At 35.2% G+C, this 12719-nt stretch overlaps 2 protein-coding genes across 2 annotated transcripts; one reads left to right on the top strand and one right to left on the bottom strand.

The window, feature by feature from the left end:
- Positions 1-2274: 2274 nt before the first annotated feature.
- Positions 2275-5607, top strand: LOC124928104 (probable LRR receptor-like serine/threonine-protein kinase At3g47570). Its single transcript, XM_047468634.1, has 2 exons — positions 2275-4965; positions 5043-5607. The coding sequence occupies exons 1-2, from the start codon at positions 2334-2336 to the stop codon at positions 5444-5446; spliced, it is 3036 nt and encodes a 1011-aa protein (XP_047324590.1). The 5' UTR covers positions 2275-2333; the 3' UTR covers positions 5447-5607.
- On the bottom strand, positions 5488-9164 carry LOC124928107. The gene is made up of 9 exons (XM_047468635.1): positions 7875-9164; positions 7679-7734; positions 7515-7597; positions 7300-7378; positions 7089-7199; positions 6529-6638; positions 6216-6299; positions 5884-5921; positions 5488-5789 (listed from the first exon to the last, which is right to left on the bottom strand). Exons 1-9 carry the CDS (start codon positions 8890-8892, stop codon positions 5719-5721), a joined length of 1650 nt encoding a protein of 549 aa, XP_047324591.1. The 5' UTR covers positions 8893-9164; the 3' UTR covers positions 5488-5718.
- Between the last annotated feature and the right edge of the window lie 3555 nt (positions 9165-12719).

Genomic DNA, 12719 nt, shown 5'->3' with positions numbered 1-12719 from the left:
ATATATGTATGTATGTATGTATGTATGTATGTATGTATGTATGTATGTATGTATGTATGTATGTATGTATGTATGTATGTATGTATGTATGTATGTATGTATGTATGTATGTATGTATGTATGTATGTATGTATGTATGTATGTATGTATGTATGTATGTATGTATGTATGTATGTATGTATGTATCAACAAAATAATAAATATATTATCTATGTACTCTACTCTTACCCAAATAATTCTTATAAATATCTAAATAAGTTATAAATTTTCAATTTTAATTTTAATAGATAGCTTTAATTGAATTTATTTTTATTATGATAATAATTAATATATGAATTAATTCTAATATATTTAAACAATGAATCTTGCCTGGTGATGCACAATAAAGATGAATGTGTATTGAGGTGTCTTATTGCATAAAAAATGGAGGATCAATCCTAGGTACAAAAATAATAATAATCCTTATTTCGACAAGTCGATTTGATCCATTCAAATGAATTTAGAAATATATATGTAATAAGATTGTTTTTAACAATAGAAAAGCTGTTAGATGGTTGGATTATCACTTTGCGTGTTTCATCCTTTGAAAATATTAAAATTTACCATTACAATCACAACTTTAAATATAGTTATGATTAATTAAGGCGAATTGTTAGCATATTAATTAATTAATTAATTAATTAATTAATTAGTAACCCAAGTCCTTGATCAACCTTAATTAAAGTACTTAAGTCTGACTTTATAAAGGAAAACAATGAAAAACTAGAATATTGGTGATATCAACCCAATTATTATTATACAAATTAACACAAAACATAACATATATATATATATATAGTTCTCCAAATTAATATTGTACATGGAATAAATAGTTGAATTTTATAAATGTAGATAGAGCTTAATTTAAAAACAATAATAATAATTAATTATATGGTGGGCTAGGGATAGTTGAGATCCCTGTGGGATATGCTGGTGGTAGGGTGTAATCTCCATTGCTGCTCACACTCTGCAGGATCTTGCGGCCTGCACTTACAATATTCAAATATTAATAATCCCTTTTCAAAAGAAAAAGAAAAAAACAAATAGATATATATAATTATCTGATGAGCTTACCAATGATATTCTTGTACTGAGTTGTTGGTTCGTGATCAAGAAGAGACACCTTCGCCAACAGCACAACCAAAGCCAAGGCCATGGCTGAAACATATCTCATGATCATCTTCATCTTCATCTTCATGATCATGCCTCCTGCCATGTTTAACTTGTAAATATATATTGTAATTAATTTGGGTGTATTAATTCAATAAGATGTGAATATGATGATCATGATCATGTGATATATATAGCTAGAGCATATGTGACCAGGTCAGGGATCCAGATGGACTATTTTATAATAAAATATTTGTATAGAATGAGTTATTGCATATATCGACATGACTTTGACTAAGACTAGCCACTTGGACTCTGAATTCTATTGAATTTTCAATTGGCATTGATGGTTTACCTAACTAAGTAGCTAAAATCTTTAATTCAATCATTTTTCCTTTTTCTAGTTGAATTTTAAAACACGGTTTCAATTTGAAAAGTTCAAAATAAGAATAATGAATGAAGTTTAGTTTTCTAGACAATTACTATTCCCACCGACACCATATATATCAATTTAAGGTGGATATTTGGATAACATAATTAAGACAATTAATGATGGATCAGTAGTTTGGAAAGGTCTTAAGGTGGATGGATATATAATAAGAATATTTTTTTTGAAATAAATATATTTTAATTAATAAATTGAATAATGTAATTTAATGAAAGAATTATTTGATTATGATTTGATTTAAATAAATAAAAAAACCAAACAAATTCTAACACTTTTTCTATAAGAAGAATTAATTATATAGTAGTCACATAAGTTAAATTATCCCACCAAGGAATTAAGCACAATCTTTAAATTCTATACAAATGTCAACTTAGATATGGATTATATTGGAGTCGCATGATATTAATTGTCAAACAATTTGAATTGTTTTTTCTTACAATGTATTTTATTTCACTCAGATTTAAACTAATAAGTAAAAATACAAATTAATGAAATTATTGCATCATTTAAAAATAATAAATAAATAAATTAGATATTAATGGTTGTATTTTGTTGACTGAAATGATATGAGTAAAGATAACTTGTATATTTCAAAGAAAAGTCAGTCAGCTCCTCTTTTTATGTTAGTGCAATTTGCATGTACATATATATATATGTATCTGTAATATCTTCCCAAGAAACAAGAATCCAAACACTAAGAAGTTGTAGTCATTACCAATAATCTTTACTATTATTTATGAGAATGGAAAAACATGATCATCTCCAGCCAATGTTGTTCCGAATTCTTCTAATTGTAGCCTTTCTACTACAATTCAACAACACATACCAAGTGAAAGCTCTTACTTCTTCATCTGATAAGCAAGCCCTCCTGCAGTTCAAATCCTCCCTGCTCGATCCTCTAAACACACTCTCCGGTTGGAATTCCACCTCTTTCCATTGTTCTTGGATTGGCATTTCCTGCTCCAACGACACTAATAACCACCGGGTCAGTTCCCTTAGTCTTTCTGGTCTTGGACTCTCTGGCACCATTTCACCTCATCTTTCAAACCTTACTTCTCTAGAAATATTAAACCTCTCCAATAACTCCTTTTATGGGATCATCCCTGAAGAGTTATCGCGACTGTCATCCCTTAAAAGGCTGATTCTAGCAAAAAATTCCTTAATTGGCCACATTCCAGCTAATCTTTCTAGATGTTTTAACCTCGAATCAATCCGTTTGGAGTATAATAACTTAAGTGGGATAATCCCACCTGAACTACAAAGCCTCTCCAGACTTCAAGCTCTTGGGATTAAAGTAAATAATCTAACAGGACAAATCCCCCCGGAAATAGGAAACCTCAAATCTCTAGAGTATCTTTCGATATCCGATAACCAACTTGTGGGAAACATTCCCCGAAATTTAAGCAATCTTGGAAATCTCGTTGTACTCGAGTTATCGCAAAATAAATTGGTCGGAGAGATACCCGACACGATTCTCAACATGTCTTCTTTACACCATCTATCTTTAGCATATAATAGCCTCTCAGGAACTATTCCAGCTAGTATTATAGGATGGTCAAGTCTTAGAGAACTATTTTTGGGGCATAACGAGTTGGAAGGGATAATCCCACTTTCTTTAAGCAATGCTTCCAACATCGAGAGGCTTGACTTATCCTTCAATAACCTTCAAGGGGTAATTCCATCGATGGGTAATTTGAAGAATCTCACAACATTGCATCTTGTTGACAACAATTTATCTTCAAACACTGAACTCAATGTTGAAATGTTCAATTCACTTACAAATTGCACCAAGCTAGAAAAAGTTTGGATGGGTTCCAATCAACTAGCCGGAGAGCTTCCAGCTTCAGTTTCAAATTTGTCGACAACTCTAAGAGAGTTCTGCGTCGATAACAATCTTCTGACGGGTCGGTTTCCTGAAGGACTTGACAAGCTTCGGAATCTCACGGTCTTGGCAATACAACAAAATTCTTTCACTAATGAGATACCAATCTCCATTGGGAAGCTTAGCTCGTTATATATGTTGTCAGCTCAAGGGAACAAGTTCACGGGCCAAATCCCCGATATGTTTGAGAACTTAACTGAGCTATCCATCTTCACAATTGGGCAGAACCAGTTGTCAGGAGTGATACCATCGAGTGTAGGAAAATGCCATAAATTAAGAATATTGGGGCTAACCGGGAACATGCTTAAAGGAAACATCCCAAGTGTGATTCTTAAGCTTCCAGGTCTTCAACAATTGCGTGTGGCGCAAAATTTATTGACAGGTTCTCTTCCCTTTGAAGTTGGAAGCCTTAAACAGCTCGAAATCATGGATGTTTCGGGCAATATGATATCGGGTGAGATCCCGAGAGAAATTGGAGATTGCTTGAATCTACAAACTCTTAATATGGCAAGAAACCAACTTGTTGGTAGAATACCTGATAATCTAAGTAAACTTTCACTGTTATCAAGCTTGAATTTGTCTTTTAACGACTTGGAAGGACAAATTCCAGTAGGAGGCGTCTTCATGAATATCGGTTGGAATTCTCTCCAAGGAAACACTAAGCTCTGCACTGCCATCCAAGATTCGACAAACAAGTTCAATGTTTCGAAATGTGCCGTTATTCGCAGCTCACCAACCAAGCCTTCAGCTCTTTTGATCATAATCCCAGTGGGATTTACCGTTCTGGCATTTGTTCTGTTTTGTTTTATTCGACAAATAGTTTTGTACAAGAGGCAGAAGAAACGAGGACATAATTCATCTTCAACTCCATCGATCAAGAGAAAACATCAACTGATATCTTACTCTAAGATCCTGCACGCTACCAATGGTTTCGCAAAAGAAAACTTGATTGGAAAGGGAGGTTTCGGAGAAGTGTATAAAGGAACATTCCGAAATTCAGAAGTAAGTGCCGATCACTCGGATGAAACCTTGGCAATAAAAGTTTTTGATTTGAAGATAAGCAAAGCGAGTAAGAGTTTCAGTGTGGAATGCGAAGCATTAGGTGTGATCAGACATATGAATCTCGTGAAGGTGTTAACTTCATGCTCTAGTATTGATCACCAAGGAAATGAATTCAAGGCCTTGATAATGGAGTTCATGACTAATGGGAATCTTGATCAATTGTTATATCCAGAAGATGCTGAAATTGGAACTACTCTTTCCTTATTACAGAGGATTAACATTGCAATTGATGTAGCTTCTGCCATGGATTATCTGCACAATGATTGCAGCCCGGGTATTGTGCATTGTGATCTAAAACCAGGAAATATTCTTCTTGATGACAACATGGTGGCTCACGTTGGAGATTTTGGTTTGGCGAGATTCCTCTCTGAGCGAGAGAATAGCACGATAGGACTAAAAGGCTCAATCGGTTATATAGCCCCAGGTATGATGAGCTCCAATTCTATTTTCAAGAGAACGTAATCAACCTAATAAAGTAGTAATGTTAAATATATTTTGCAGAATATGGAGTGGGAGGCGTATGTTCGACAAAGGGAGATGCTTACAGCTTTGGGATCTTAGTATTGGAGATGCTCACAGCAACAAAACCTACAGAGGAGTTGTTTCAAGAAGGATTGACTCGGAATAAGTTTGAGTTAGCATGCGAAGAAGGCAACCTGCACAATATTGTAGATCCCAGGCTCTGGATCGAAGCTGAACAAAATGGCTCATCCAGTTCGAGTAGTACCATCATAAGTACCAACATTTCCTCAAACAATTGGCATGCGAGATATGTGGAGTGCATGGTAATGCTAATGAGGATAGGCTTGTCATGCGCGGCAAATTCGCCTAAGGATCGGTGCAACATGAGAGAAGCCTTGACCAAATTGAAAACCATCCGAGTTACTTTCTTGAATGAAGCATGATCTTTTTTTCTTTATAAATTTAAATTTGACTCTGTTACCTACGAGCAAATTGAATGTACCATCAACATTATTAAGTATGCCTTATTCACATCTTGTGATGAATTTGATATAGTACATGGATATAGGCTTCAAAAATTTAATCATATCAAAAATTGATATTAGCTTTAAGAATTCACATGCACTATTTGAAAATGCATTTTGATTGGTCATAACAGCCTAGCTAGCAGCATATGAACCACCTTCAAACAAACCCAGTTGCAATATCAATAGCTCTAAATATAGTTTTTGTTGATTGTCTCTTCTAGTTCTTTAAAATCCCAAGCATCGTCAGCTGAATATTGCCCTGAACCATAAAGCAACTTGCAATGATGAAAATAGTAGAACCCCAAAGAAGACAAAACATGCACACAATCGTATTGGGAATTAAGTGCTTTTACCTATTGAATCTCTTCGCAAGGCTGTTAAGTGAGCACAACTGCATATAAACAAGTAAAATTGTGCAATGTTAGGATCAGGAAAGTAGAAAATACATTTTTTTTCGGAGGAGACTAGTAGAGCATCCCACGTGACCCAAACTTTAATCAAGGTACTTTCAGTAAGAATCCTGATACCTCGTCCTCTTAGTTCAAGACTCAGTTCTGAGTTATTCATCTTTTTATTCAGGAGAAAGAAAGAAGAATGACGTTTTTTCCTTCTCTATCACTAATCTTATTGCGAGAAAGATTGTCTAGAATGAACGCCTGACATAGATATGGAGAAAAACTAGTACCTGCCCAGAGCCTTCCCTAAATCTGCACAAAGAGATCTAATGTATGTTCCCTTTGAGCATGTCACTCGGAATATCAGATTTTGCCTGCAAACAATCGTAAAGAAAAAAAGAAAGGCTTTTGTTAAATACTTGAGAGTACGACACATCTACAACAGGTTTCCTTTCGCTATTGTTTAGATCACATTCACTGACTTTTAAATTCCAAATACACCATTTTCTCTATTTGGGCAGAACATTGGCTTTTATAACATTAGAAGATAAATCATCAAGCACCAATAGTGAATGCCATTTTGATAAGAAATTCGCCCAATACCTGTCATCCAAACTTCGCTCAATATCAAACTGATAAATTGATATCCGCCTAGGCGAAAGTTCTATACTTTCTCCTCTTCTTGCTTTCTCATACATCCTTTCACCACCAACCTATCACAACATGTATAATAAACTCACTAAACCTTTCTTTAGCAAAAGATGAATGAAAAGTTCATCCATCCACTATAACTGCAGTATGCAAATATTTCTAGTATCAAGTTAGCATCATAAGTCAAGATGGCAGTTGGTTTTCCCAGAACAAATATTTAACCTATTTGGAAACGGTTATTTTCTCACAATCACGATAACACTGAAAAATCGCTAAAGTGAAAAATATAAATAAAAAATTGATATAAAATTGTTTTACGGATCCTGATCCAGATTATAGTGCAACTTTTTGTTTCATTTAGCATAAAATCATTATCATATTATTTTCTAGATCATGGTTTATTTCTGGATGATTATGATTTTTAAAAAAACATGACAAATATAGATTTTTTTGTATCATCAAGATTAAAAATCAAAACCATGTATGTAGGAGAATAATGAAAGAAATCTTACTTTGATTGCAGAAAACATAGGAGGAACTTGCCAAATCTCTCCAACAAAAGATACCGCACTTTTCTTTATGTCATCGTCTTTGATGTGTTCCCATGACTCACGTTGGATGACCTAACTTGATATGGAAAGAAGTAAGAAACCATGTAACATAATAATGTCAAATGACAGCAATAACAGTAAAAAAAAGGATTATCACGAAAAATGAACCCACAGGTGAATCAGCATCCCAAGTGGATGTAGCTTCGCCTAAACGAAATACACCACTGTAACCCTTGATCATGCCCTGGTATCTGCATAAAGGTTGTATTGGAGTTATGAGTGAAGAAGTATTGAACCTGGGTTTCTCTCCTCTAAACTCCTCATCTACATTTCTTTACAAATCATAGATCTGGAGAAGTGCATAAGTTTAAGGGAAAAGGGCCATACCTGTCAACAAGTTTGGTAGATTTGCCAACACAAACAATCAACAAACCAGTTGCCATAGGATCAAGTGTTCCAGCATGACCAACCTATTTTATTGATAATAAGTACGATACAAGAGCATCTACAACAGAACGAGGAAATTCAGTGGGGTCAATAAATAATCGCACCTTTTTTACTTTGACAATGCGTCTCAGCTTTCCACACACTGTAAATGAAGTCCATCCTGCAGAAGTCTAGTCCATAAGTATCTATGATGGAAATGAAATAGCAGTCCCATCCATTAACCATAAATCTAACATTTTATCTTCTTTAATCATTATAGAAAAGCTAAATTCATTAGCATAGTCAAACAATGTGTTTTACCTTTGGGCTTATTTATGAGAAGGACATTCCCATTGGGACTGTCCCATTTAGATGGTAAACCTGCACTCCTTGAGGAAACAAATGGCTCCTCAATGGCAACATGTGTGTCTACTTTCTTCAACCTTTGGAAGAATTCCTCCACTTTTCTCTCTGAAATATCTTTTTTCAAATCTTTCACTGCCCCTGTTCCTGCTCCTTTCTTGTCATCCTCAAAGAAAACTAGTTTTTTTTCTTCCCCGGCATCTGCAAGTTTTTTCACTTTGTCCACCTCCCCTCCTCTTCTGCTCACTGATTTTTTCGGGTTTTCATTAGACTCTCCAGGCTGGAGAAATGCTTTGTCGAAACCCTGATCTGGGAAATACTTCTTCTCTAGCTGGTAAACCATCCTGTAATGCTTATCCTTATCCCATGGATATGCAAACGTATCATAGAAATACAATTCTTCTTCTCTCTTATGCAATGTGTTAAACTCAACCACTTCGGGCACCAATTCAACCATCTCATCATCGTCCCTCCCATTTCCATCTTCATCTGAATCTGAACCATACATTCTTTTTCTCCTCTTATTGTAATACTTCCTTTTCGATTTATCCATCCCTGCATCTCCCACCGCTAACTGGTTTCCTTCTGCTTCTGAAGTTTCCGCGCTTAGTTTTTTATCCGCGCTTAGTTTTCTATCTACCCAATCGTCAAAACCCAATTCTGCTTCGGGCTCCGAATCAGGCGAGTCTGGGGATTCGGACTGAGCGATTGCTCGGGTGGGTCGGCGTCGACGCTGCGCAGGTAAAGTAGCTTGAGCTGGGCGAGAGATTATCATGTCGTATTGAAGTGGGTACCGAGTTTCATGTGTAGAGAAGAATTTAAAACCGGATGTCAATTTCGTTGAGAATGAGTTGCAGGGAAAAACTTGTCTTTGACATAAGAGGGAGGAGAGAGTTTGTCTAGAGGACGTGAGTGGTCGAGTACGAGAAGGGAGAAGAAAGAGATGGGACATATGGATTGACTTTGCCATTCTCATTTCCAAAATAAAACTTCGATTTCGCAATAAGGAGGAAGGCGTCAGCTGCTTTGATCGTTGAAGTTTGAGGCTTTCATGGATTTCTCCAACAGGAACCCTAGTCAAGTCTATTCGGAAAAAAGCTCTGTTCTTGACGGGAAGCTGCTGCTGCAGCCGAGGAGAGCAGAACAACCGCCGGCCGATAAGAAGACAGAGTTGAGACTTGAGAGGAGTGGACAGTGGAGAAGAAGACCTACCCTGATGGCCGCTGCAACCAGATTGAAATAAATTTACTTTTTATTCCATCATTTTTTATTTCAAGAGAATGGTCTCTTTTTTTTTCTTCTTTTTTTTAGTTAAATATTTTAGTAAAAATTGATATCATAGACAATATTATTGTCATTTCACTTCTACTAGCATTTGTTTATTATTATTTATTTTTTAAAATCATATTTTTTTTAAAAATAAACAAATACAATCTCTAAATCATGATCATCACTTACCATTTATAATGAGAATAAATATGAGATATTTGATTATATTAGTGGATAGAAAAAATGAAAAAAAAAATGTTTTCAATAAATTCACAAAATTCATATTTTATTAGGAAGATTTTGAAGGCGTATAAGTTAAAATGTTACTGTTCAATTATGGTTAATTGCTTTCATTCAAAATTCTCTTAACATGTAAAATGAGCTCTTAACATTTTAGTCTATAAGTCAACTCTTTTCACTTAAACTTTTTCCACTCGGTTACTCTTATCGGTTTACTCTGATGGGTAAAATGTTAGTTTGATTATAAATTGAATTTGTTATAAAAGATTACTCAAATAATACTCTAATTATTTAAATATTTTATTTATTATTACATAAATAAATTTTGTATCAAAATTTATTCTCAATTAATACTTTTAATTTAAAATAATTTTAGTATAGTTAAATATTAAATATTAATCTCTGATCAACTCATTTTCTTCTTTATTATGTAAACACTGAAAAATTGATTCTTTTACTGAAAATTAAGTGGAGATTAAAATAATTTATTTGTTTTTGGATATTGCTATAATTAGTTCGTTAAAATAATTTTATATTATTATTTTGTTAGAAGAAGTTTTGGGAGTAAAAAATTCCATTCAATATATCGTTATTTGAATAGAACGTTAAATTTTTATGGATTATATAAACATGAAAAATAGTTGTGTGGGCATATCTATGATTTGAAGTTATGATAGACATAAAAAAAAGATTTGGAGTAGTCTTGAATTTATTTTGGAAAAATTATGAATTTAACGGGTATATTATGGGTATATTATGTTGGGCCTTTGGGTCCAGCCCAATTAGGCATTTAATAAAACAAGCAAAACCTTAAGAATGTTGCTCATTCTATCACTTCTAGAGAGAGAAGCCATTCTGCAAAGAGAAGAAGAAACAGAGGAAGAAGAAGAGAAGGAGGCAGTAGATCTCTTACATTTTCACTTTCAGGTTTCAATCTCTTGTTATCTTATATCTAGACTAGCTTAAGTCTGAATGAATCTGGTTTTCTCTATTTGTATGCCTCAACTTTGGGTTTAAAGTTGAGAATAACATTTGTATCTGTTTCTTGCTTATAGTGAAATTTGCTGGTTGGCCCCGTGGTTTTTTACCCTCCAGGTTGAGAGGGTTTTCCACATAAATCTGGTGTTGTTTTGTTCTGTGTTTGATCTTCTGCTTTAGACTTGGATAACCTGTGCATTTACCCATCTCACATTGCTAGATTACAGTATAAAAGTAATCTTCATTTCAAAATTCCCAACAAGTGGTATCAAAGCTGTTAGGTTTATTTTGAAGAGTGTTTTTGTAGGTTGAGATGGAAGGCAATAGCACAATGATCAGGTTGACAAATAATAACTGGCAGATTTGGAAATCCAAGATGGAGGATATCCTTTACTGTAAAGACTTGTATGAGTCGGTTGAAGGAGATAGTGCGAAGCCAAAAGATATGTCTGACAGTGATTTGACAAAATTGAACAGGAAAGCAGTTGGCACAATCAGACAGTGGCTTGATGATAGCGTGTACCACCATGTAGCAAGTGAAAAGAGTGCACATGAGTTGTGGAAGAAGCTGGAGTCATTGTATGAGCAGAAAACAACAGGTAACAAAGCGTTTCTGATTCGAAAGTTAGTAAATCTGAAATTCAGAGAAGGTGCAGGTGTTACTGAGCATTTAAATGATTTCCAGAGCTTGATTAATCAATTGTCAGTGATGGAGATGACCTTAGAAGATGAGTTGTAAGCTTTATTGCTCTTGGGATCATTGCCCGACAGTTGGGAGACATTGGTTGTGACAGTCAGTAATGCAGCTCCGAATGGTGTTCTTACTATGAGTATAGTTACTAGCTGCATGTTCAATGAGGAGACAAGAAGGAAGTCAACTAATACAAATAGTGCACAGGCCCTTGTCACAGAGAACAGGGGAAGAGCTGAATACCGACAACAATCAAGAGACCATAGCAAGTCCAGAGGTAGATCAAAATCTAAGGGAAGACAATGTTATCACTGTGGTAAAGAAGGTCACATGAAGAAAAATTGTAGAGCCTGGAAAAGACTACAGAATGAAGGCAAAAATCAGAAGAAAGATGATGAAAACAGAAATACCACAGCCACAGTAACTGCAGAGGATGTAGTTATTCTTTCTTGTGAAAATGAACAATATCTACATGTAGAAGATCACCAAGGAGTTGAGTGGATAGTTGATACAGGTGCTTGCTATCATGCTACACCGAATAAAGAGTTATTCACCACGTACAAGGCTAGAGATCTTGGTACAGTGAAGATGGGTAATACTAGTCACTCAAGCATTGTGGGTATTGGTGACATTTATTTGCAAACAGAACAGGGGCATCGGTTAACACTGAAAGATGTGCGACATATTCCTGATTTGCGTCTAAATTTGATATCAGGTGATGCATTGGACAAAGATGGATTCAAGCATTATCTTGGTGGTGGTGAATGGAAACTCAGCAAATGATCGATGATTGTAGCAAAAGGGAAGTCGTGGCACTCATTGTACAGAACACATGTGAATGTACTCAAAGATGATCTGAATGCAGTACAAGCTGAAAGCTCTCTAAATCTGTGGCATCAACGCCTTGGCCACATGAGTGAGAAAGGGCTGCGAATTCTGGTGAGGAAGCTACACATCCCCTCAACTAAAGATGAGGTTCTGGATCTATGCGACTACTGCCCATTTGGTAAGCAACATCGAGTCTCTTTTAGTCAGACATCAGAAAGAAAACATAATGTGTTAGACTTGATTTATTCTGATGTGTGTGGTCCTTTTGAAGTGGAGTCATTGGGTGGCAATCGATATTTTTTAACATTTATTGATGATGCGTCTAGAAAGGTGTGGGTTTATTTTATGAGAACAAAAGACCAGGTATTCAATTACTTTCAAGAGTTCCATGTCATGGTAGAAAGAGAGACAGACAATAAGCTGAAATGTCTTCGCTCTGATAACGGGGGAGAGTATACTTCCAAGGAATTTAAAGCATATTGTACCAAATATGGTATTCGACATTAGACGACAGTGCCTGGAACTCCGCAACACAATGGTGTGGCTGAGAGAATGAATCGCACCATTGTAGAAAAGGTGAGATGCATGCTGAAGATGGCAAAGTTGCCAAAACAGTTTTGGGGAGAAGCAGTTCGCACAGCCTGCTATCTCATAAACAGGTCACCCTCTGTTCCTTTGAAGTTTGAAATACCAGAAAGTGTATGATCTAAGAAGAATATTTCATACTCGCATCTAAGGGTGTTTGGATGCAAAGCATATGTGCATATTTCAAAGGAGCAAAGATCCAAGTTGGATGA

The sequence above is a fragment of the Impatiens glandulifera genome, chromosome 2, assembly GCF_907164915.1.
Source record: "Impatiens glandulifera chromosome 2, dImpGla2.1, whole genome shotgun sequence".
Lineage (NCBI taxonomy): Eukaryota > Viridiplantae > Streptophyta > Magnoliopsida > Ericales > Balsaminaceae > Impatiens > Impatiens glandulifera.
The sequence above is the reverse complement of the archived record's forward strand: the minus strand, read 5'-3'. Positions and strand labels throughout refer to the sequence as shown.

What these genes read in the sequence shown, in the direction of transcription:
- LOC124928104 (XM_047468634.1), top strand. Translation starts at nt 2,334, where the DNA reads ATGAGAATGGAAAAACATGATCATCTCCAGCCAATGTTGTTCCGAATT. An exon ending in AATCGGTTATATAGCCCCAG is followed by an intron (nt 4,966 to 5,042) that starts GTATGATGAGCT and finishes TATATTTTGCAG; the next exon opens with AATATGGAGTGGGAGGCGTA.
- LOC124928107 (XM_047468635.1), bottom strand. Translation starts at nt 8,892, where the DNA reads ATGAGAATGGCAAAGTCAATCCATATGTCCCATCTCTTTCTTCTCCCT. An exon ending in TCTACCAAACTTGTTGACAG is followed by an intron (nt 7,379 to 7,514) that starts GTATGGCCCTTT and finishes ACCTTTATGCAG; the next exon opens with ATACCAGGGCATGATCAAGG. An exon ending in CTTGGGATGCTGATTCACCT is followed by an intron (nt 7,200 to 7,299) that starts GTGGGTTCATTT and finishes ATATCAAGTTAG; the next exon opens with GTCATCCAACGTGAGTCATG.